This window comes from Pezoporus occidentalis, unplaced genomic scaffold, assembly GCF_034315485.1.
Source record: "Pezoporus occidentalis ecotype Australia unplaced genomic scaffold, CSIRO_AGI_Poc_V1 ctg69, whole genome shotgun sequence".
In the NCBI taxonomy this organism is placed as follows: Eukaryota; Metazoa; Chordata; class Aves; order Psittaciformes; family Psittacidae; genus Pezoporus; species Pezoporus occidentalis.
Genome location: NW_026916041.1, coordinates 573173 through 599747, shown reverse-complemented (window position 1 = coordinate 599747; position 26575 = coordinate 573173). Strand labels below are relative to the sequence as shown.

At 38.5% G+C, this 26575-nt stretch overlaps 3 protein-coding genes across 3 annotated transcripts in view; 1 reads left to right on the top strand and 2 right to left on the bottom strand.

Moving 5' to 3' along the window:
* The window catches only part of LOC134175531 (uncharacterized protein YagA-like), a 336167-nt gene that overhangs the window by 268390 nt on the left and 41202 nt on the right, over positions 1-26575 (bottom strand). The gene's annotated exons all lie outside the window — the stretch shown is intronic.
* IL7 (interleukin 7) lies at positions 692-10359 on the top strand. Its single transcript, XM_062641549.1, has 5 exons — positions 692-1139; positions 2818-2960; positions 6757-6843; positions 7593-7745; positions 9210-10359. The coding sequence occupies exons 1-5, from the start codon at positions 1130-1132 to the stop codon at positions 9360-9362; spliced, it is 546 nt and encodes a 181-aa protein (XP_062497533.1). The 5' UTR covers positions 692-1129; the 3' UTR covers positions 9363-10359.
* The window catches only part of ZC2HC1A (zinc finger C2HC-type containing 1A), a 36944-nt gene continuing 23268 nt past the window's right edge, over positions 12900-26575 (bottom strand). The window contains exons 8-10 of the mRNA XM_062641572.1: positions 25202-25324; positions 20425-20532; positions 12900-19618 (exon numbers count right to left, since the gene is read on the bottom strand). Coding sequence (XP_062497556.1) covers positions 19435-19618; positions 20425-20532; positions 25202-25324 — 415 coding nt within the window. The 3' untranslated portion in view covers positions 12900-19434. The remainder of the gene's footprint in view (positions 19619-20424; positions 20533-25201; positions 25325-26575) is intronic.

Here is a 26575-nt window from a genome sequence, read left to right as displayed (position 1 = left end):
AAGTGATGTCAAAGTCAAAACTCAAAAAGTATGTTGAGCGGGAGAGGTGAAAGGGATGCTACAGAGTCATTTCATACACTATTTTATTCCAAGCCTTTTCACCTGCACCAAAGCATCAGGTTTTGCATTCTGAATTCACCTAGAAAACCACATCTGGCTGCAGCCCTGTCGTTTAGAACACGAGCTTCTACACTAAAACACCTCTCTGAGCCATTTGCTGTCTTTTCTTAATCCTCTTAGGTTTCTCAAGATGATGTACTGAGAGGTGGGGGCGAAGTCTGCAGAAAATCAACAACCTTGCGCTGGTGACCTTATGCCACCAGCCGGAGGTAACCTTCTACCTGAGCGGGGGGCCTCCTAGCAGTCCCAGCTCCCCCTGCCCACCGAGGGTCGGCTGAGAGCGCGACTGGATGCTCAGACACCAAGTGTCTCTCCTCCGCAACAGTGGCTCCGCAGCACGGCTGTGTTGGGTGGTTTCTTATTTGAGTTTTGTGGTGGGGTTTTTATTTGTGTTTTTTTTTCAGGATTTCCTCCCCGCGGATGAGCGGCTCTTTCCACGCGCACTGCCAAGGTCCATCCTTCCCTCCCTGGCCGCTCACACGGCACTGGGCGTGTAGCCGGGGATCTATGTAACGGCCCCGCCACAGCCACTTCTAGACGCCCGCGGGGATCCCGTCGGCGCCCGCCGCTTCCTCTCTCCTCTGGGTGCTCCCCGGCCCCGCTGGCGGTCCTTGCCGCCCGGCCCGGGTCCTCGCCGACCTTCTTCCGTGGCGGACGGGGATGCCTCCCCCTCCAGCGGCTGGCCACCCTCCTGCCGCGCCGCGCTGAGGCCGCGGACCGCCGGCCCGTCGGGGAGCACCGCGGCTGCCGGCGGAGAAAGTGAAACTACCTGCCGGCCGCGGAAGCCCCATGGGACTGGCACAGCCCGGCCGCCCCGCAGCCGCCGCTGACAGCGCCGCGCCCCCCCCCGACAGGCGGGCGGGGGCCGCCGTGTCCCGCCCGGCCGCCGCGGCTCCTCTCGCCCACCTGCGCGTTGCCCCGCGGGCCGCAGGCACCATGGGCGAGGCGGTGCCGCCACCATGACCGCGGAGCCGCCGGCGCAGCTCCCTGCCACCTCCCCCCGCGGACCATGTTCCATGGTAAGGAGCGCGCACCGACCGCATCGCGCCCCACCGCGCCGCTCCGCGGGCAGCAAACATAGCCGCGGGGTGCCGTTGTACCTGCGCTCGGGCTGGGATGGGCTCCTCCCGCGCCGCTCCGCAACTCCGGCCGCGCCGTCTCCTTGCCGTTTCCTTACCGTCTCCAAGCTGACGACCCCGCCGCCTCTCCTGCTGTGCCGGCGAGTTGCCTCCTGGTGCTCTTTTAAACCCGCGGTGACGGCCGCGGAAACTCCCAGTTTTGCATTTATTTTCAGTTTTCCACTTAGAATGAAAGTAAAAGCGCCCGGTTCCCATCCTGCCCGCTGCGGGAAGCGGGACCTGGGAGTGGCGGGACACTGTGGGACAGGCGAGCGGCGCAGAAGCATTGTTTTGGTCCGTGCCGCGCTGCTCACCGCAGCCACCTGTGCTCCCGGCTGAGGTGCCGCGCAGCGCCGGGGATACGGCGCCCTGGGGCCAGGGGATCCCCGTGTCCTCCCCCGGCTGGAGCGACACCTTCACACGGGTTCAGCGGGGCGGAGGGAAGACAACTGGGTGTTAACCGCGCCCCGCGGACTGCGGAGCGCGGCGCGGCGCAGCGCAGCGGGGCCGGGCGTCCGAAGCAGCGGGAGGTTCGGAGCGGGGTGGAAGCGACCCCGCAATTGGCGGCGGCCGGGAGCGCGCCTCGGGTGCGTCTGGAGCGCTGCTTCAGGCTCCTTGCACGGGGGGGGGGCGGTAATGGTAATCAAAACCTCCAAAGGGGCTTTTTTCTGTTTGGAAATACTGGAATACTGACTGTAACTGGCTCTTCTGGGAGAAATTTGGGGATTTTCCAAATACAGTTTACGAGTTTTCAGGAGTTTCCCGAATGGATTGGGTATTACCAGTAGTGTGCTCGTTCTTTCTTTTGAAGTGCTGGTTGTATGGAGCACTATCGATACCACTTCTTTTGACGTCCAGCTTTGAGAAAATCCCTTTCAATTGTCAGTTGAAAGCTCCTGGAACTTTTTTATGACACTCATCTAATGGGTTTCAGAGGAGTCGTTTAGGAACAGGTTTCATCGTGATCCTGCAATGGGTCAAGGAAATTAAAGGAGTGTGCAACATCTCTTTCAGAATTACCTGCTTTGATTCTGTATTTTCCTCATTTAAAAAAGTTTCACCATCTGTACAGTACAGAGAAAGCAAAAATGAACAGAAGTGACCTTGCAGTTTTCACCTGTTATCTCCACTTCTTGCTGGGCAGCCCCAGTTTGAAGTGATGGAGTCTGTTAGACTGATTTAAATTTAGAAAATTCTGTCTTTTAAAGAGTTTTGAAGCAGCAGATCCAAGTTGCTTATATCACTGCTCTTTAGAAACAAGCAGTGATGTTCTTTTTTTTGTAAACTTCTAAAATATGAAATCTCATTCCTACAAACTGATCGTTTACTCAGCACAGATATAGTTAGCATGGAGATTTACAAAGGTAAAGCTCTATAGAAGTCAGGCTCTTGGAGCTTGAAGACGATTGTAAATTTGCCTTACCGAGCTTTCATATTTATTACATGTAGGATCTAGTTAGGATCCATTTAGCTCCTTCAGGTTAGATTTTTTGAGATATTAATAGACCCTGGTTGATCAGTATATGAAAAGGTATAAATGTCATTTAAGATGTACTGAACTGTTCTTGTTGTAATCCAGCCTTTTTTAGATCTATCCTTCGGGTTCTGCCACTGCTTCTTGTTCTGTCTCCAGTGAATTCATCTAGTTGTGCAATGGGAAATAGAACAACTGAAATCCGTGTGAAGTATGAGAATATACTAAGCCACGACATCCATGAGCTGGTAGGTAATAGCTCTTGGGCTTTCAAAAAATGTTGACTATTTTTAGATGCTAGCAAATAATAATAATGAAAAAGCTCTAATATTAACATACAGTAAAAGACCAGTTTAAGATCAGACATTATCACATTGTGGAATGCTGGTGGGTATGATGATGCTGCCTGTCCATGTACAAATGGATGCATGTACAAATACTGTGATACCGGTATTTCTGCCTGTGCATCATCTAGTTAGACACCTGTACTATTTGGCCATAAATAGTCTAATATATGACATTTTAAAGTACTTTTTTCTGAAGTAATCTCTGTTTACATCTTCTTATCAAAAGGAGAAAGCATTACATAAGCTGTATTTTGTTCTACTAATTGTAGACTGCTTGACTGAAGTTTTATGGTGTCCATTGAATACAAATGCACAGAGGCACAAAATTCATGCAATCATGTTCAGTCAACAAAGAATCAACCTTTCTAGATGGCAGCAGAAAAAAAATATTTTTCAATTGTAAATCTTTAGCTTTATCAGCCACATTTATTACAGCTTTGAAAACAGTATCATAACAGTTTACCAACCCATACCCAAAACATACCTTCCAACTCTTCATCATGAATTATTAACAATTAAATTATCTGTAAAGAACACTTTCATGGGAGAAAGCACGTTCCATAGCTAGATTAGCAGAGGCACTTTCTATGAAAATGGGATTTTTCTACCGTTAGTCACTTAAACAAGAACTGACCATTCTCTTGCAGAGAGAGATCTAAATCAAGATCTATTTGCATGAAATACAAGTGATACACGATGCTTTTCCAAAGGAGAAATCAGGAGCTGTTGTATTTCTTCACACTTAAGATCCACCACCATCCTTCAGAACATTATGGCAGTGGATTATAACCTTTCTCTACCAAAACACATCAGCTCTTCATCTGGAAGCAAAATACCTTTAGGGACAGGGAACGATCATTTAATCTCCAAAAACGTTCTGATCACTTTGTGTTTGTTGAGATTATGAAATAAGAACTGTACTTCTCCATCGATAAATGACCTTATCCTGAACAAGGCACCAAAGTTGGGGAAAATATTCATGGCCATATTAGAAAAGATAAGTATCCTCTTTAGTTTGTTATCTTATTTCTAACAAAGGCTGCCCAATTGCAGGATGAAGCTTGATGTACTCAGTGCCCCAGGGTGCCATTCAAGGATTTGAATGGAGCAATGTCATTCTTCCAGATACCTTTGATTATCTATTTTTAATTGTAATAAATCACAAAGTCACAGAATACCAGGTTGGTGGTGATCTCAAAAAATCATCAGGTCCAGCCCTTCTAGGCAAAGCATGACCCAGAGTAGATGCCCCAGCATCCTGTCCAGGCAAATCTTAAAAGTGACCAATGCTGAGGAATCCACCATGTTCCTAGGGAGATGATTCCAATGGTTGATCTCATTGTGAAAAATTTTCCTGTGTTCAGTCAGAATCTCCCCAGGAATAACTTGTGCCCAGTACTCCTCCTCTTTTCCATGTGACTCCTTGTAGAAAGGGAATCTCCGTCTTTGTAGCCACCCTTTAAGTACTGGAACATGGTGGTAATGTCTCCCCTGAGCCATTTTTTCTCCAAGCTGAACAAGCCCAGCTCTCTCAGCCTTTCCTCACATGGCAGGCTTTCCAGTTCTTTGACCATTCTGTGGCCCTTCTCTGGATCCTCTCCAGCCTGTCCACATCTTTTTTTGTATTCAGGGACCAAAACTGAACACAATATTCCCAGTGAGATTTCTTTAGGAGATAGAGTTATTTAGGAGACTGTATGAGAACTGAAATGGTTATCCAAATAACTAACTAAATAAATAAATAAATAAACAAACTGTAATTAATTGATGTGTGTCAAAGGTAATGGGAATGTAATGAGCTCTGAGGATTTTACTTCATAGAACAGGCATGCACACCACCTACTGTGCCAGTTTCTTAATCTTCCTATTTTTTCTCAGTTTAGGAGAGATTCATTCCCCTTCTCTGTAAAAGCAGAGTATAGTCTTGTACTGTAACTTAGCAGCAGATATTACGGACAGTGCTGTTTGGGTGGTAGAACTGCCCACCAGGCACTTTGCTGCAATTGCAGAGCCAAACTCAGGAACCTTCAGCCCCTCAGCATGATGTTTGGAGGCAGCTGTGGAGATAACTAGTGGGTTATATACTTGACCTCTATAAGTTGATTTGATTTTCACTAATGCCTTTTCTGAGGCGAGGATTTCCCTTTGGTTGCTTTGGTCAGAGCCTATAAACTTCCTTCAAAAATGGTCACTGTGTGTTATGTTAAAGATATTCTGAGGGAGTCAGTGAGAATGAGTAAATCCCTTAGCAGTGAGCAAATGAAGCCACAGGTATACAGGGTTTAGGGTGATTATTTATTTATTTATTTGATTGTTTCTAAATCTTGGTGCTGTGTGACTGAAACAAACCTTCATTCTGTTGTGGTACAAGCACATGTGCATTATCTCCTGTATTTATTTTTTTCTTTTTTCATTGAGTATTAGACTCCCTTAATTCTTGGTTTTGAAAGCACTTCAAGGATGGAGTTCTATTCATCTTGGGTGAATTTCTGAAATACAGGCAACATTGCCTAAAAAATCTGCAGAAAAACTTTTAGAACTAAACTGTCTAATGTGTGTCTAATGCATGTCTAAGTGAGGAGATCTAACACAATATTGTCATGAGCTGCTTGTTTAAACCCCTTCTGGGTGCATTAGGCTATCTAGATACAGGCTGAAGAAGAAAGCAAAGGAATTTTGTTGAGTTCAGTTGTCATCTTGATGTCATCTTGATGACAAGTGTGAAAGTAGAAGAAAAAAGCCACAGAGAATAAACCGTTGATAAAAGACTGTGGTCGCAAAAAGGCAACAAGGGATATTGCTTAGGATGTCTTCTGTTAGTGCATATGCCAAGTGCATGCTACAGTCTGTTTAGATGCCTGGGGCATGGATTTATTGAGACAAACATTGACAGATATTGTATTTGATGTCTGTGTAAGATTTAAATATTCTTGTATGTTTTCAAATTCCAAAGAATCAAGTAATTTGATAGAATTTATAAGGTTTAAAATGAATAGATTTGCTCCAGTTCTGTACTCCTCGGTATGAGAGAAATACAAAACTACTGGAGAGAGTCCGGCAAAGGGCAATGGAGATGATTAAGGGACTGGAGTGTCTGTCCAATAAAGAAAAGCTGAGAGAGCTGGGACTGTTCAGCCTGGAGAAGAGAAGACTTGGGATTTATCAATGACTATAAAACCATGCAGGGAGGGGGCAAAGAGGACAGAGCTGGGCTTTTCTCAGTGGTGCCCAGTGACAGGGCCAGAAGCAATGGACACAGAATGAAACATAGTAGGTTCCCTCTGAAAATCAGGAAACACTTCTTTACTGTGAGGGTGACCAAGCACTGGCACAGGTTGCCCAGGGGTGTTGCAGAGTCTGCATCCCTGGAGATATTCCAAAGCCGTCTGGTTGTGGTCCCTGCAACTGGCTTTTGGTGAACCTGTTTGAGCAGGGGAGGTGGACCAGATGACCTCCAGAGGTCCCTTCTCCCCTCAACTATTCTGTGATTCTGTATGAATCGGTAAATACCTGTAGAAATTGGGGCTGAATTAGGCTTTTCTTTGACTGCTTGCAAAGGAAGAGCTCAGAGTTGTACACTGACACCAGAGGAGATGCTGCAGGATAATTTAGTGTTGCCATCACCAGCTCTTACTGAGAAACCTGGCTCACTTGATTAAAAGTACTTCCATGTTCAAACATATATGATATTTTACAGGTAAATATGTCTGCAGAGTATCGTGACAGGTGCTGCAAGAATAAAAAACATGAAAATAGCAAAGTGTTTTTCTGCAATGATACTCAGGTAAAATTTAACTTCTGAAAATTTAGTTTAGACTGTACAGACTCAAGTGGGTTCTTTGTACAGTCTGGTCCCTTAAAACTACATTGTGATAGAGAGTAATGCTACCTCTTAATAGTCAATTCATGATATTTTTTTGAATTTGGAATCATGAAATTTGTCAAGTAAAATGACACTTTACAAATCAAAATATGAAGAATTTCATATCCAAAAAATGCTTTTTTTTCCCCTACTATAAAGATTATTTTATATTTTTAATCCAGAATAGTAGAGAAATCTTATTTCCTTATTTTATTTTGCCAACAGAAGTAAACATAAAAATTTCACATCTGTTTTCATTCTTCTACAGAAGTTCATATTAGCTAAGCTTTTCACTTCAGATCTGAAAGCCCTACTAGTAATTGTTCGGGCAGATCTGAAATGTCAGAAAACACAATTGGCAGCTCTTGCTGCAGATTTTAACATGACTTGATAACAGGACTGACTCTAAAAGTAATTCAGTGCTTTCCAAACTGCATCGGCTGATTTCCTTATGCTGTTATTATTACTACTACAAATTGATACTTTAAATATTAGGAAGAGGTGGCAGGTAGGTCAGATTAGTCATGTGTTTTATTGGAAAAGATTGGCACTATGAAAGGAAAATAAAGTAATGGCAACTATGAAGCTTTTTTAGAAAAGACAGATCAACATTATAAAGAATTAAAGGTGCACAGACTTTTCACGACACATTTTTCTTGCTCTCTTTACAGGAAATAGAAGCACTACAGAGCATGGCATGCAACATGCTCAGATTCTTTCATAAGCAAAAAATCAGCAAAGACTTTAGATGGAGAGCAGCATTAGTCTCATGTGGGACATTACAAGTTCTACAGTGCAAATGTGAAAGACACAAAAAAGAAAAGGTGAGTGGTAGTGAGAACCTGCAGTTTACTGTAAGCATGTGACTTACTAATTAGAGCTCTTCAGACTATCACATCTACCTCTCAAAGGTACAGCTATCATGAACATGTTACATGCATGATAAATTTTGCTCTGTGTAGCATATATATTGTAATAGACATTAAGCCCAATGCAAAGACTGAGACAATGATCTGGAGGTCCAGAGTGAAGATACGTACTGTGGTTCAGTGCTGAAATGCCTGAGTTAATTCTCCCATAAAAGACAAAGGCCACATGCGAAGAAGGACTTTTAACTTCTCTAGTGTATAAAATTATACTTTACTTCTCATTGGGGTTTTACTGTAAGGTGAATGTTTGATTTGCTTTGTTTCACCAAACAATTAGTGGGAATTTCTCTCACTTCCATAATACCTTTGAACTTCATTTTAACCAGAATATCTCAAACTCAACAGGAACAGCTGGATGTAAAAATATTTGGATTTTTGATCATTGGCAGACTCTGCTCTTTGACGTGTCACTCAAACCTAGTGACCTACAGAGAGAAGGAGCATTCTTTTTAAGTGTGGCTCACAGTTACCTGTTGAACACAAAAATATTGACCAATGTCAAAAAGCCTCTCCACAGGTAGCAAAGGATATAATTCTTTATGACTGGCTTAAATAGTTGGATTGACAGCTGCATTTGACCCTTTCTTTTCTCCTTGAAGTGGAGAAACTGTTACAGTCCAGGACCAGATTTTCAGAGTAATGTTGGTGTCTACATTTTGTTTAGCCACCTATGGTGAGTCCAACATTTGCCTTACCATAAAAGTTATCCTAGTTACATCATAGAAGGCAAAGGACTGTCACCTTTGAAACTCATGCCAAACCTTGTGGATGCTTGGTTTCATTTAAAGACCAGTTAAAGTAATCTGGTACAAATAATGAACAGTCATTGAATGTGGACAAGAGCCACATCTGGGCGAGATCCTGAACACTGGGCCATAGCATTGACCCCTGTGAACAGGTCTGCCTTGTTCCACCAGTCTCAAGGTACCACACATGTAGTCATATATTTCAAAGTTTGGCTCACAATTTAATTTACTTTATTTTTCCAGTCCTTCAAATAATGGAGGATAAGTTTTAAACCACTGACAGAGGACACATGTTCTTAGTTGCTTACACTGGTTTCAGCTCTCCGTATTTGTCCGTATCAGTTCTGTATTCAGCTCTCCCTATCTGTCAAAGCCACATTTTCCCAGTTCAGTAGGGCAGCAGCAGGGTTGCGCTCAGAGGGGGAACATCAGAGTGGTGCATGCTGTGTACTGCCAAGGCACATTCTGTAAGTAGCCCAGCTTTCTGACTTAGCTACTATGTAAGGTACCTCCATTATTTATTGAGATGCAATGGAATCAGTTGGGTTTAAAAGACGTCTGTATGAAAAGAATAAGCACTTCTCAATTAACAATACAAGCTATTCTTTTTCAGGTTTGCACACAGGTAAATATGCATAATAATGAAGATGCAGAGACAGATGAACAGTGCAAAAAGAAATGTAACCAAGAATTATGTGAACTGAAGGAAAACATATCTAGCCTTCGATCCTGCTGGAATAAATTTGAAAAAATAATTTCCAGATGATTCCAGGTAGATCTTGGTCTTTTCTTCCAAAGTGGCATTACTTGGTGTCTTCGCATTTTATATGCATTCCTTGAGTAACTCTGCTCGCTTATATGAACACTCTATGCCAGAATTCTGATGGAAAGCTACTGTACCTTGTTCCTGGAGAAGGAATGAACAGAAATGGCTAAACCAAGCTGCTGAAGCCCTAGAAGTGGAAATAAAAGACCAGCATTTAGAACAAAGAACTTGGCAGAAGGCTGGATCCCACCTTCAAAAGCTCCTCTGAATTTTCTGATCTTTTGAGTCAGTTTATAATACTGTCGTATGAAAGCAATATACTCAAGTGTCTACTGCAATTTATAAAACCATCTTAGAAGCTTCAGGTGAAGGAAACGATATGGAAAGGTAGCTGTTTTCTTACTATCTACATAAAACACATCAAGGACCAAAAAGAGCAATTTGCCAAACAAGCAGCTGATCTGGGATCTGTTCTGCCGATGCAGTAGTGTTTTCAGTGTGGGTATCTAATAGGTCTGCAAACTGATTTAAGTTTGGAAAAATAAGCAAAAGGTTAACTTTATGAAAAACTTAGGAAGGGTACTGATTTTTGAGAGCTGTAGCACACTTCTACTGGCTGTGAGTAGAGGCAAGACAGCGAGATCTATAGAAGGTGAAAAAGGAGATTCCTGAACGTAAGTTTGTTCAGCTGACTGGAAACACCACTATTGTTGTGTATTTGGTTATCCTAGAGTTAGCTGCAGGAGGAGCTAGAATGTCTGACCTTCAGATTGTGATTTCTTGTATGCAATTATTTTATATAATGTGTTCAACATGTTAGACATACATGACTTAAAATGTGTGAATATTGTCAGAGAATAATATATTGGCATTTAACTAATGAAGTGTTCATATTTAATTTTGGATGAATAGAAGTATTTTTATAGTTGTTTATAACTCTTTTGCAGTTTCTTACTTTGATATTATAACTCCTTTGGTAATAAAATATTTTCTTCTATGGAATTGGGCTGTTGTTTTGGGTGTCGTTAGTCCTTTTTAAGCTTTTTTTTTTGACATTAAAAGCACAGCTGGTAATGTAACCTCCAGCTGCTTGGGACTTCCCATGATAAAATACCCATTTCTTACTTGCTTGTTACCTGGCCAGTTTAGGTAGACATTTCCATACTGGGTATCTACCTTGGACTAAATACTTCTGGAAATCCTTAGTTAAGTCAGCCTGTTGTTCCCTGGTTCAGAATAAGGTTGTTTTATCTGGGGAAAATAACTTTTCCACAGAACTGCTCTGAAAAATTTGTGGTATTCAAATAAAAGGCTTGAAAAATAGTGGGATGTGCTTCAAAGAACCATATACATCTCCCTTGACTGGCATAAGATCACTGTACTGAATCCATGAAACCCAGCGTGCCCTACTGATAATGGTGAGGGAAGAGGTTAAAAGCAAAGTGAACATACTGTTACACTTCCCTGGAATACACTCCCTTCAGCCCCCCATGTATTTATGGTGAAGAGGCTTAAGGCAGGAGTAGGATCTTTGTAGAACTGTGATTGAGACTTTCACATACTCTCTTTAGCTCTTGATGTAAGAGATTACAACTTCAATTCCAAACACTGAAAAAAAACAACCCAAACCCCACCCATAACTCTTATGCAATAGGAAAGGGAAACAGATTTCCCAATATCGCACTGCAGATAGGAGAATGTAACCACAACTGTAAGTACTTCTCTATAAATCCTTTCTACTGAAAGAAGCCCTCAGGAGACTGAGGATTAAATCTGTGGGGTTTGGGGGTTTTTAGTTTTTTTTAAATTTAGGAACAGTCTAAAGCCAAGATGAATTTCCTAATAACCACTTGGCAAGAAAAGAAAAGAAAAACACACAGATGCAGGATTAGCTATTAAAAAACTGTAAGTCCAGTCATCTTAAATGACTTCAGCAGCAGCCCACAACTTAAATCTTGAATCAAATCAGGCAGTTTCAAGCCTATCCTGGGAAAAAGACCAAGGTTACATTCAGAGAAGGAATTTAAATTGATAGATTATGAAACTGTGGATTTTTTTCTGATTGCTTCTCTTAATGAATATCTTGCCTGCCTAATCCTTGCTGCCAAATTTTCTGAGTCACCACTTACATGCAAAGACTAAATGCTAAGTGCAGTGGCTTGTGCTTTTTGATTTGTTTCTTCCGTTTGAAAACCTATCTCCGGTCTCTCCTGAAACTACAGATCTAACAACAATAAACTGCTCTGCAGGAATGGGTGAAGTGATGAAAACCTTGCAGGGTATCACCACTGTGCCTACCCCTCTGCCACTGTCATTTTTATATTAATTTATTTGGTCACAGTAAATAAGGAATATGACTAGGTCAGATTCATGATTTAGAGATACATGAGTTTTATGGGAAGGTGTCCAGAGAAAAATCTTAGGTTTTTAAATAAGTAAAAAGCTGTTGCAAGGGATTATGAGAAGGCAAAAAGGGGTGACTAACCCCTGCAAGCAAGCAAATGTTGCACATTTCTAACAGCAAGAATGAATTAGGTCGTCTGTGGTTTACGAGAAGGAAGAATTTCTGGTGGTTGGGAAGCCAGGTTAAGGAAGGTCACTGCAGTTCTTTAGCTAAAGATGCAGAAGTAAACCTCTTCTGGCTTGTTATATGTTTCCTTCCAGTTCCATCTTTTCAGGCTTATGCTGAACAGAAGAGACATTTGCATTACAACAGGTTTAATTCAGCAGCGCGTTAGTTTTTGTTGGGTTGGGTTTTTTTGTTTGCTGGCTTTTTTTTTCCCTCCTGCCCTTTAATTGGAATGGTTTCCTGGTGAACTAAAATAAAGAGGAAACCAGTGTGTGGAATATCATGAAAACTCAGAGGTGACGGATTCTGCAGATTCTTGGCACATAACTAAATTTCATCCATAATGAATGGAAAATATATCTGCCTTCCTCTGAAGAGGGTGCAGTGAAATAAACAGAAAAGCCCAGTTGGAGGAACCTTCCCCTACCTAAAATGAGGAATGAAAAAAGGAATTGATCTCTACTCATCTGCATTTAGCAAAAACCCCACAATATCAGGAAACCAACCCCTTACTATGACTTCTGCTGACATAAGTGAATTTCACAGAAAAAAATGTAACTTCTGCATTTTTCCTGCTTAATCATATTAAGAAAACAGTGCTCTAACCTCATGGAGAAGAACAAGTCCAGATCAAGTCTGGGTTATGTATTATATATTATACCTTACAGCCTTATTTAAAAAAGTTGGGAAAAAGAAGAGATACGGTTAACTTTATACAGTCAGATGACACTGACTGAAGTATTTGGTATAGAGTAATTTTCAAGGTGACTGAGGAATCTCATAAGTCAATAAAACCCCCCTATCCTTTGAGAAGAATAAATATTCTCTCCCAGCCACTAGAAGACGGGACGGTTCTCACATCAGGTCTGGCATACTTGAGACCAAAGACATCAAAATATTCCTAGGTTGAAATAATGTTACCCCTGTGCCATTTTAGTTACGACAATTTCACATTTGACAACAAAAATGTACATCACAGAAAGTTTTATTGGTATATTTGCTTTATTGTTAACAAGTGGCAAATTAGCATTAGGTGGTGATTTACATTTATTAATTTAAACAGAACTGACACTTAGAAAAAACCATAATATACCAAATAAGATGCTAACAAACCCAGGGATTCTGCGAAAAAAAAAAACGCAAAACAAACCCCAAACCCACTGGATGGTCATAAACACAAATATTCAATGTATGAGGGGCAAGGCAAACATAATAAATGCTAACAAAATTAATCCCCTCAAACACATGAATGAACACTTCATTTATAAACATGGAACATCAATAAATAAACTTATGAATATACATACTAAGTATCATATAAAGGATGAACACCAAGAGTTACAGCAATCATACAACATAGGTGTTTGTAACAGGCTTAGAATACTCAACATTGTACACATCAGACCCAAATCCATTCACACTTCTGCCAGAAATCCAAATACAGAACTATGGTAAACCATTCACTACCATTTCGAACTTCAGTTCAATATTCAGTTATATTAAACTGAATATTTGATTTGCTGACTCAAAAGTTAATGTTCACATTGGCGAAATATGATTTTTTCCATTGATTATTTCTGTAAAGAAGAAACACTAATTAAGAGAAAGTATGAATAAGCTGTTTTCTGGCAAGATGGAATAGAATGGGGCTAAGTAGGATTCTCCAGAAATTTGCATTCTGGAATGGCATAACAAAAAAACCAGTCCACTGAACTAGTATGAAATAGTAATCACTTATACTGTGAACACTGGGAAGAAAATATCAACCAAACACTTCTTCAACAGCATAATTAAGTAACTCGAACCTTACCAGAAAGTTGGAAAAAAACAAACAAAAACCCCAAACCATCAAAAGTTGGAATGAGCTGTACTTGAAAGGCAATAACACTATTTTCTCCAGAGTCACCAAAACCTGTTTACCTGTTTACCCTGTCATACTACCTATGTAATTATTCTTAGCTTAATCAAACTGGAAAAGCTTAACGTTGCAAAAAGTGCTCTTACAAAACAGATTTGTCAGCCAATATTAAAAGAAAACTTTTAACAAGTTGTTCCTTGCACATATACAAAGTCTGTGTGCTGGCATCTACACTTCTGGAGAACTTTGCGATACATAGACAATACCACTTCATTTTATACTCAGACTAATTACATAGCCTACATCAGTGTCCGCTGCTACATGCTTTATTAGCATTTAAACTACTGCAGCCACACCTCCTTCCACTGACTTGTTCAGTATGCATCACAAAACTGTCCTCTTTGCACACTGCATTTCAGGCACTAACTCTCTCAGCTGCAATGGTGAGGTAAATGCTCAATGACTTGCTCAGCCCTTGGAATCTATTTGAGAACCATTAGCCCATGGACCCTGCTACCTGCAAGCCCAGGGAAGAGGTGGAGCTGCAGGAGGCTGAGCAACACCAGCACCATGGAGAGCTCCCCACTTCCCTCACCCTCTAACGACTTCTCAAGCCTCAAAACTCTGCCTATATGTTCATTTTGTAGGTATGAGCTGAAATGGGGAAGTGCTTCCCCATGCCCACCTCCCTGTGGCGGTGTGTAAGACTGAGGGCATAACTATCCACATAACCATACACTTAATTTGCTGTATATTTAGAGATTCCAGTTCTGAAACTACCTAGGTAGTGAATATCATGCATAAATATAAACCTGTGTTAAGACACATCATATAAAGATTAAACCTTAAGCTATGTTGTTTTTACTGTTGAAGCTGGTATTTTGCGTAACTCCATTGCATTTACACCAGTTCAAATGATCCTGCACTTATTCAGGCACAGACATACCCCTTGTACAACAGGCATCACAAAAGCAGAATGGGAATGCAAACACCCTCAGGCCAGACTCCCAAACAAGCCTGCTCCTTGTTCCTTTAAATGGATTTTACCTTTGACTTTTTCTCTTTTTTTTAATTGAAAGGAATAACCTTAGTAAGCACATTAGGAAGGTACAGTGGCAGACAGTAAATCTGTCATAGGGTCAGACACCGGTACAGAAATCATTAAAACAGTCACAGCAATAAGTTTCACTTTAAGTGGACAGTAACTACATTAGCCTACTGCCCGAGCCTTCGTAATCCTCCAGTAGCACTTACTCCTGTTTTGTATAAACTCTGCTTTAGTGAAACAACGTTTTACGTTTGTGCAACTTACCAGTTCTCACGAAACACATGCTTGCCCACACACAGAGAACTGGAAATACAGATGCTAAATTAAGTAATCACATCACCCTAATTTTACACATGAACTCTAAGGAATTTGGGCTTTTAAGGTAAATATCTGTCAACAAGGCATCCAGAGAATGACACTAGCTAAGCTTAGACTCATCAATGAAGTGTATTAGTGGTGCATAGTTTGTCTACCAGTTTTATCTTCACAATTGGCAACATTTTTACTCTTCAGACATTTTGGAACACTCCCCTTTTAGTATACCTGCTTTCTCCTGCCATAAAAATCAAGGTATAAAAGCAGAAGGAGGGCTAGGGAAACAGGTTTTAGTTTTAGGTCATTAATGTACCTAAAAATTCAAAATGCAGAGTCCATGTCTCTTAACAGATTATCTTTTTCTCTATATAACAAATTTGTTCCCCATATTCAGTTCTGCAGTGGCATTATGAAAAAATATGAAAACTATTATTTCCTAACAAACATTCCATTGTGTGGTAGCACATTTCTCCGCACTGGGCTCCTCTACAATTTCACGAATTCCCATCAAGCCTTGGCCTTCCTGTAACGGGTTGGGTGCTCAAGCACCTGTATCAGGCCCTTTTGCAGGAGAGGCACTGGCCATATCTGGCACTCCCGTTCCCTGGCCAAGGTCAAAAAGAAAGGGCAGAGATAATCAGTCATCCCCCAATAGCCTTGGGATATTCCTTTCCTTGATCACAGCCTGAGTGGAACAGGTACCATTGTTACTGGAGTGCTGAAAAAATTCTAGTACTTACCAACTCAGATTATGGTCAACATGGAAATTTACTCCTGACTAAAGCCAATCATTTCATGACCATATAAACAGTGGTCCAAAGCGAGGCCCTTTGAGCGCTCCTGGACTGCAGTGGGCTGCTACCAGCATCTCTCTCTGAATGGGACGCCCCTCAGAGCTCATGCCCAAGTTTGTGACAACTAGAAGACCATCACAGACAAGAAATGGGAGATGGCTGAAGACTCCCCACTCCTCAAGGCTCAACCCTCTGCCATTTAGAAATGCAAAGACATATTTCACTGAACTTCAGGGGAATTTTTAATGGGTACCTTTATATGTCTCTGTATCTGCATGTAAATTGACTGAGACACCACATAACAAGTGTAGCGAACACTACACTTGAGTCCTACTGACAGTGCAAAATGTTAAAACCGCAGACTGCTGCTCAGTAAAAGCTGTGTAAAAATCCCATCTGTGGTGAACTGGCACACACGTAAATCTTCAGATACAAACCACTGACCAAGTCTGTGATGAAGACCAGACTTAAATTACACCTAAGCAACACCAGTTTACAAAGCAAGGGGATCCACTCTGAACCTCTTGACTCAGCCTTACCCTTTTGTGCCTTTGGTCTCTGTACTAATACTTATAGCTTGATTTTACCTTCGTTTTCCTTGGTATGTTTTATCCATGTAGTAAGTAATGGAGTGAACCTTGCCATCAAATTTTGTTAAGTCACACTCTAATAAATTCATATTAAAGCTACTCTTCACAATAGTTTTGATGGCAATTCTTTGAGTAACCCTAAACCACTAATTGTATGACACACTGAGATGGAACTAGAGCAATGTGTGCTGATATTTTGTGTAATACAGTCTATGGTCTGTAGTACCAGAGGCTTCAGAAACCTATGTAATTCAGTAACAAAACCAGTTGCTAAAGTGGAAAAATAGAAGGCTTCTGATAGTTTCACTGTACATCAGTAAACTGCATAGTCAATCATATTTTCTTTGCTTGTACTTATTGTAGGTTCAAACACACACATTATCCAATGTTACTATCAACAGTTATTTATGTTTCACTAGACCTTTTTGTAAGAACAAATTAAAAGTTCAGGAAATCTTAAAATCCTTTCAGTTCAGGTTAATCTCCCCTCTAGTCCTTGCTATAAACCATAGAAATGTAAATAACATAAGTGATATGTTGCTGGAGGAATTTACTAAATGCTACACCGGAAGCAGAGACTTACAGAAACAGCTCAGAAAGCAGAAATTATGGTAACTGTCTTTGAATTGATTTGAAACTAGGAAACTTGCCACCTACAACTCACAGGACAAACTATCAATGTTTTTTCTACAGTTACAGCAATCCTGGAAAACCTAGAAGGTATCTATTTCTTACTAGACTCTCCCTTCGCAGAAAGCATTTTCAATAAATAGTAAAATGCATTTTTTCCAGCAGAAACAAGAACTAGGAAGTTCATCAAGTCAGATAAGGGATTTGGTTTCTCAGTAGATTCACTAACTGATCCAAATTATTCTGGATTTTATCTTTGCTGATGGACACTTGCTTTGCAGTAATTCATTCTGCAGAACTCCATGGCCCAATTTTCTAAAGCAGGCTTACTTACACAAAGGATGCAGGATTCTATTTTTTCCAAGTACAGATATGCATATGCCAAAATACTGATCCTAAAACCTAAACTACCTAGAGCATCATTTAGCTGTGATTTATCAGTTCTAAGTATCATTACCAGTCATCCACCTATCATGCTCAGTTAATGAAAATGATAATAAAACAAGACTACGCTAATGAAGGATAATTTCTAAAAATAATTTTCTATAAAAAGTGTAAGAAATTTCCACACCTTTGAACTAATCATAAACAATCAATAATTTATGGCCTGCAACATGACTAGTCAAGGCTCTCAAATCTCTCAGATTCCAAGACAGGAACCTGCTTTGGAGATGCTTTTCTTCAATCTTGCTTTCTTCAAAATTGGCCCCATTGATAGTAATCACAAGTTTTGAGAATTCAAACAATGATCCTAATGCTGTCATGGAACACTACATTATATTTTGCATAAGCTACAAAGAAATTATATTAATAGATACCAAAAGTGTTTGAGAGCTGAAAGTAACCATTTCTGAGTGTACTTATTGTGGGAAAGGCACAATTAAATTCTTTCAGATTGTTCCTGCACACATGACTAAGATGGTGGCAGTACTTTGAAGCAAAACTTCACAAAACAGTTCACTACATTAAGATACAAGTTATGTGATGTGGCTTGAATGGTTTTAATATCCGGTTTAATTTATAAAAACAACAATAAGAACTTCCAGGGCCGGACCTTTCTTCCCTATGAATTAATGCAAAGTCCATTACTAACTTCAAGAGACTGCCGCTCAGAGCCCAGGAACACAGAAAATAGCAAAAAAATTCACGTAAAGTATTAACACATTAACCTGTGGAGCACAGTTTCTCCATCATGTGCTCATATCTGAGCTGTGTTTCTTGAACAGGAATAAGAATAAAAACCAGTCACTGCTTGCATCAAGTTCTACTGCTCCAATAACACAACTTTTTTATAGAAATCTTTTTATTGTATTGGATACATCAAGAAGGCTTGTTTCCAAAACAAGAGTTCATCATTTAGGTAGGACAAGCATAGGCTTTGTCTTTTGTTCAAGAAATGAGGGAAGAGAAAAAAGGAGCAAGACCTTTGGAAACCTTTAAAGGCAAAAAGCACAAAACATTTAGATATGCTAGTCATGGTGGGGCACAGGAGGAGGAAGACAAGTATTTCTGAACAAAAGGAACTTAATAAAATGACGATACCATATGTTTCCTTATAAATACATAAAAGTATTTATATGTTCCGATTTGAAAATAGAACACGAAAAGCCACAAACAATCTTGCTTTTCTTACATGTGGACAGAATTCTCAGGTAGTTATTCCATTTTGATTCTTTAAAAAAATCCTAGGAAGTCCAATTAGAATATTACTATTAAAAGAGTTTAAAAGGATCCAGACTTGCACTTTTAGCTAGGAATTTATAAGGAGTTGCTCATATTGTTGTCACTTAGCATAGCATCTAAGTTACTGTCACATCTGAAGGTAGTATTTTCACAGAGAAACTTCTGAATCCCAAGTTTTTCCATGGCTAGTTCTCTACAGGTATTATCCTACTAGATAAAGAATTATTTACATCACTTATCTAGTAGGATTTAAAGAAAAATAACACTGAACCACTTCTGCTACCTAAGTTACTTAACACATTTTTACCTTAAAATTAAATATTTCCAGAGATTAAAGAGTATTTCCTTGAATGGCACAGTTTTAGGTACCTGCTATTTTTGTATACAGTGTGTATATATATATATATATATATTTCTTTATAAATAACTGTGTAACCAGAAGATTGCACTCAGAACATTACACTATGATGTTTTAACATGTTTGCAGCATGAAGTCTAACTGGAAGGAGTGCTCTAGTTTTCCATGCAGCAGTATATAGAAGATGCTTCCAATTTCTCATTTTCTTTTTACGTTTAAGAATGTGTTCACACAACCATTCTTCGAATTCCACACTCACAGCAAAACTTTGCCCATTCCACTGGATACCTTGTTCCACATTCATGGCAGAACTTCGATAAATGTACAGGTGAATTTCCTTCGCTGCTTTTTGAACTTCCATTGACTGAGGATGTGCAGTCTCCACTGTCATATCCAATTTTACTGTCAGACCTGAAAATGCCCAGATGAAGAACATTCTCTGTAAGTCAGTTCAGTATAACTCGATACAAAATTATTCTAATCCTTGCAGTGAATTACTGCTATTGTTACTGTGATCTTACACTTCCTGTTTATTTACAGTGGCATATAACTCTACAGATTCCCCTACTTATCTCCAGATATTCACCTTCCCTGCAAGAAAACAAAAAAAATATGCCAAAAATTTAGGACTAGGATCTAGAATTTAGATCTAGTGAAATGTAAATTAAGATTATTAATTAGTAAGATCTAAATTTAAGATCTAAATTAGGATCTATTCTAAATTAGGATCTAATCTAATTATATCTAATTTAGGATATTTGATTTGCTAGTTAGATTAAATGGAATGCTGGAAAACTTAAAACTCAGCTTGTCAAAACAAGAAAGGCTAAAATACAATACAGCAATGCAATTTTTATCCTACCCTTTAAAAGGGCAGACAACAGAATTTCTATGCTTAGCACACAATGTAATTAACTTTCAGCTGAACCACTCATCATTTGAAGGACCATTCACTTATTTTTTTTCAACAGCTCTCCTAAGATGTTTTTGTCATTTCTAACAGTCTTGCATGCACACCCAAGGCAGCTGATGACAAAGGTGTTGTTAGATGACAAATATACAAGATATATTCAGTATATTAAACATGCTAAATAATATTGATTATGAGTTATCTATTAACTGCAGAGAACAGTATTTTCCCTAATTTCTTTTGTAATAAGTACTCCCCTTTAATTAAGGATCTATTGCTGACAAAAATCCACAGAATTCAAAGGTACCTTGAGTAAATGTCGGAATTGCTAGTTTTTCTTTTGTTTGTTAGAGCACCTGTGCTCACGGTTCTTGCTACACTAGGAGGGGTTGATGTCCGTGGCTTTGTTGCACCTCTAGTACACAAAAAACATCTCATCATTTATGTATACACAAAAATACACGCAACAACATACATTTACAAATGGTAAAAAAAAATAGTTCAACAATCTACACATCAATTAACTGCATGAAAAATATAACTTATTTCCCACTAGGAGCAGACAGTAGAGCTCTGGCATGAACTGGCATGGTTTGGACTGAATATGACTTCAGTCTTAGAATCAGAAACAAAAGAGAACAGCAGGTCCCTTCTCGTGCTTTACTTGCTTTCACATCAAAATATAGGTAGATCCTGCAGTACTGGTGGTTTAGTATATAATGTCTACCTTGACAAACTACAAGTCACTTTTTAGGACTGGCAGGTCTTTCAGAGAAATATAGAGCAGCTGACTGCACATCTTAAAAGTTCAAAAACGTAAAAAAATAAAAAAAATGCAGAAGGAAGACCATATTCTCAATATTTTGTGAGCAATATGAAATGAGTCACAAAACTCTTTTTCATCATTTTTATTTAGGATGTGCACTTCTTAGATAATGCTGTAGATCCTCTTTCTTCAAAGCATAAATAGTGTATTTATAAATAGGAGGAAAGTCTATCCAGCTGTGCATTAGGGCCTATTTTTTTTTCTAGCCTGTCACAGGCTTCAATAGTATGACCACACTGCTATGAAAGCTGCTTTCCTCAGAATCGTGGGTATGCAATGAACAACACATCCTAAACATACAGAACATCTCACCACTTACTTGATGACTACTGAAACATCAGAATTCCCTGAAAAATCTGAGTAGCACTAAAAAAAGAAAGATTGGAAGGGGCATCCTTTTATCATCAGTGACAAAGTACAGAATTTTTCATCACTACTCAAAAGAATTACCATTTACTGGGATTTCTTCTTCAGCAAGACTTTAGTGACTGATATCCTGTGAATGACTCACCAAGTTTTTCTGTTCTCATTCTTGGAACACTAATGCATAAATGAAATTTAAGTTGGGACTAGCTTATAGACATAAAATTAAAATAAGACCCTATTTTAAAAAAATTGTCACGAAGAGCCTGATTGGCAATAGAAACCCAGAAGGGACTTCTAATTTTTTCTTCCCTTCAGATGAATCCCACTGCTCATTTCACAACAATAAACAACTTAGTCTTGGTTTGGGTTTCAAAGTAAATGGAAGAAAATGCATTCAACTCCAGTAACTTCAAATGAAACACTGACACAACTGAGGAACAATGTAAGAACTCCTGAATTTTAGACATGTTGCATAAAACATTTCTTCCTTCATGTTTATGAGCATAGATTAAAGATGGCTTTTCAGCTTAAGTGGAAACACTTCAGGGGAAAAGCGATCAAATTCACTATAAAAGTTGAAATCAGGAACTAAATTTAAGATTAAATCAAGTGATATTATATTTAACTAAAATATTCAAGTTTAACAAGAATGGCTTCTACATGTAACGGGTAGAGTGGAAGCATCAAAGATTCTGACTCACTGGGCAAAACACCAACCTTCTCCCTTAGTTTTCCTGTCTGCCCAACTTCTTTTGCAAAGAGATTCTAAAGATGGTTTCATAATTAAAAAAAAAAAACAAACAAACAAAAAAAAACCCAAACCCTGAAAAGGGCTACATAAGTTATATCAGAATTAAACTTATTAAAAGTTATGTCTTTCAGACATTACAAAATTCCAGGATAAAAGTTCTAAATGTAACCTAAATTACACCGTTACAAGTATACACAACAGTATAGATGCTAGATTCTCTATCTTATGTTATTTCCCTCATCTGATTTTACCCTGAAGAGAGACCTTTGCTTATAACTGAGTAAATGTCATTAGAGCTCAACAGGGGAAAAGACATTCTGTACTGTTAACTTTGTTAAGGAAGCTGGAAAAGCATATAAAGAAAAATTCAGCTGTAGACACAGAAATGGTACAGATCATGACGGATTGTAGATGATCAGACTATGATGCAAAGAACAGAATTGTGTCTCAGCTCCTGTTTAGAAAATTGCAAGCAATTCAAAACATTTTTTCAAAAGTAGTATTGACTCAGTTTTCTCTGGACTTTTTTGGGGGACAAACACATTGCAATTAACAGCATTAACTTCTTAAACTAAAGTCTCTTCGAGGTGTACTTTGACTCAATCATTTTTAAACATAATACTAGGAGTCCTAGATATCTGACACAAATTGACATGAAAAAAACTAAACACTATTCTTTCTTGAATTTCAACTGTTCAGTTCTCTAAAACATACGTAATATACCCTCATCCCACTAATTACTCTGAAAATTCACCTGATGTTTTAATGCTAAGTATATACTAGAGAAATTTCTCAGAAATCAGTGTCTTATATACATGATTTGTGTGGCATCTAGTACAGAACAGAGACCACCGACCGAACCAGGAAAAAAAAACCAACAAAATATTGAAAACCCACATTGAAAGTGCATTGTTTACCCTGTCTATTGAGGGAGGCAGAGTCCCACAAAGAGGTAAAACATCATTCATTAAAGGTTTAACACAATGTCTTGATTCTTAAATATTTAAACATATCTTACTGCATAATTTCTGCAGACTCTTTTCCTCAAATAGCTTTCTAAAAATAATAAAAAAAACAACAAAACAAAAACCCAAACATATTTTTAGACTAGAAGCTTTAATACGAGTCTTACAGTTAACTGCAATGTTTTCTGAGATTTTTGATAAGTAAATCAGCAGAAGTAGCAGGCTACCATGGTCTACAGCTTTATTCATCCCAGATCTAGACACATGATTAGCATTAGGTTTCATGTATGAAATGACAAATCTTGAAATTGCATCCTTAAGTTGCAATCTAGTCTCTTGAGACAGATGTTTTTCAACAGAGTTGGACATTCTTGATTATATGAACCTCTGCCACCACAGCTTGGTCTCTTCCAGTCTGTCTAACCTCTGTCACTTCTATTTACTTGCCTAGTTCTGTTGTTTTTTTGGGTTTTGGTTGAATTTTTTTTGTCTTTTTTTTTTGCAAAGTTATATAAATTCCTGTTCTAAGTTGTACCATGTGAAGTATTAATGGAGCCTGACAACAGATGAAGCTGTGTAACAATGCCACCTTGAATTCTTAAAATCTGGACATACCTTTAAAGATGTTTATTATTCATTCTGAATTTCAAAGAAATAAGACTGAAGGTAACTTCAGCTCATGTTGTACACCTAGCTGAATTACGACTGTTTGCAAAATGAAAAGCCTTCTCTATTTATGCATTTGCAATTTGGTTTGAGTTTGCAATAATACGCTGAAGTATCAAGCTTGCTCCCTAGACAGGATGTTTTCGCATATTCTTGACAGTTACCACTGTCACCCACAACAACTCATAGTTCTGTGCAAAATAATAAGTAAGTTCCTTATGACTAATGGCATGCATACCAAAGCCCAGAAATCATAAACTGTGACCATCCACATTGCTATGCTGAGTTTTACAAGGGTCAGTAGCTATTCACATTTGTCAAATGCTGTTGGCATGTAACATACTGAATAATGTCCTGTAAAGAAGGCAGATTTAATTCATAAACTTAGCGGACATTCAAATAAGGACAACAGAGAAGTTATGAAGAGCAGTAAGCACCCATACTCTTACAGAAGTTCTCTCAAGAAGAAAAATCAAATCACTGCACTATGGATAGGAGCTATTGTAAGCACTTTTAGTTACTCAGACAAATTTCCAGCCATCTTATAATATACTATAAAATCAAAAACTGACCCGATTTTTGATCGTTCACAGGATTTATAGCTCTAGCCCAACATGCAAAAGAACAACACCCTCCCCCCCCCCAAAAAGATACCTAAAAGATATCTAAAAAGATACCACCCCCCTTCATTCGTTTTACTTCTTCAAATAGAAAACTAAGTTCAAATATTCCAGCTCTGTCCCAAAGATACTTCAGCTTTAGTTACAATACTAAAATAACAGTAAGAGATTTAATCACATTTCTACTATCTAAAGCATTATATTCCATGTATGTGTCCCATAATTCCTTACTAATCTCTCTTTTGCAATATTCTTTAAGGTATTGTTCATGAAGAATCAACCCAATTGAATCTGGCATCTTCCAAATTAAAATAAAGATACTATATAGTATCTATTTCCTTTTTAAAAGATCGGAATAAAATTTCTTCCAAACTTAGATTTCTTCCAAACTAGCTGAATATTCAAAAGTCTTTATATAAATTGGACTTAATAAAATGCTGAACATCTTATTACAAAGTCTTCCCTATTCAAATTCTTACAGAAGACAGATAAGTATTTGACTTTCAGAGAATAAAATTACTTTGCCATAAAATATCTGCCTGTAAGGCATTTGTATAGTTATCAGGCTTAAATGCTTACTTCAGCTTTACGTCATTCAACAGTTTTATCTCAGGTTTACAAAGATAGATGTTCGTTACTTTTAGTTCATAACCAGTAACAAAAGAAGTCAATTCTGGTAAAAGTCTTAATATTTCCTCTTCTACTGTGAAGCTGTTTACTTAACATAAAACAGATGCTTATACTAATTACATTATATATTCTTCTCCAACAGCATTATATGGCAGACATCCTGGGTGACAGATGTCTGCCAAGGTAATACTTTTACTATTCCAATGCTTTAGAGGAAGATTCTGCAAAACAGATAAACCACATTGATTTGTAATACTTACTTCTTTATAGGCAACAACTCATTTGGTCTTTTGATGGTACTGTCTGTTTTTGTATCAGTGTCATAAAACCTTTGCACATCTCTTCCAGTTCGCAGCGGTAGGCCTAACTTGTCCATCTTACTACTAAAATATATAAAGGGGTACTCATAAGGAGATTGCTAGATTGCTATTCAAGTTATCGCAAACAATTTAAAGTACTCACAATTAAATACTTACATTCCCAAAGAATCCCCACTGACTAAAATAACGTAGAAATCAGACTTTAATAATTCAGCAAACAAAGAGGTGCTTTTTACTTCGAAGAGGACAGGATTTCATAGACTTATATTTGGATTAGGTTTCCAATACATACTTTTTTTAAACACAAAACAAAAAACTAATGTCAGTTATCCTCACTATCTGCACAATGCACTCACATTTGGCCTTTTTTCTTTTAAGAATAGCTTACATAATGTCAAACTTCTCAAGTAAAAGGGGCTCATAATTACAAGCCACAGTAACTTTATTAAGATGTTAGAAAATAACAGATGTAAGTAGAAGCCTCCTTGACTTTCAGAATTACCAAGAAGGAATTTTTTTTTTTTTCACTTTATTTGGTAAAGGCTGAACATTGTGCCCAGAGAGAATAACATGCCTTCCATTCTCTTGTCTTTTATGGAGATGAGAAAAGAACAGAAAGCCTGAAAGAAAAACACCTTTGTTTTAGTATAAAAAAAAACTCTACTCACAGTAGACAGTATATACACTTTTCTATTATTATGGGTAACATTTTCAAACCAAAAAGAATAAACCAAACCTCAAATTTTAAAAACATTTTCTTGGGTTTTTGTTTGTTTTTTTGTTTAAAACTAAACAAAAAATCCCATACCACCATCCCTTCCACATATCAGCTTAAAGAAAAATTGTAGCTTTTCAGAAACCACAGCTTATATTAGGAAAATTAGATCTTCAAGTAAAGTTCTGCATTTCTAGCATCTTACATCATTCACTAAAAACTGCATAAAGCCTATTATATCTCCAGCCCTACCTCAATAATATAACTGAAATTTCATCTCAAGGAAAGCTTAGCAACTTAACCCTGAACTGGAAAATGATGACACTTAAAATATTTTTTATTGATCTTTCTGAAATTAAAGAACTATAAAAGAAACAAACCAAGCAAGATTGATGGAAATATCTGGGTAGCTGAAGCTTAACTATTCTGTAACCTCCCCACCCCTAGAGGGAAATCAGAAGGCAAAACCAAAGAACCAAAACTAACAAAATGCATCCTCCCACCAAGAGAAATAATTTCTTGTAATTACTCTGCAGTTTTCTGATTCTTATCATACAACCTTAATAAACTACAATGCCAGCAAGGCAACAGCTAATTGC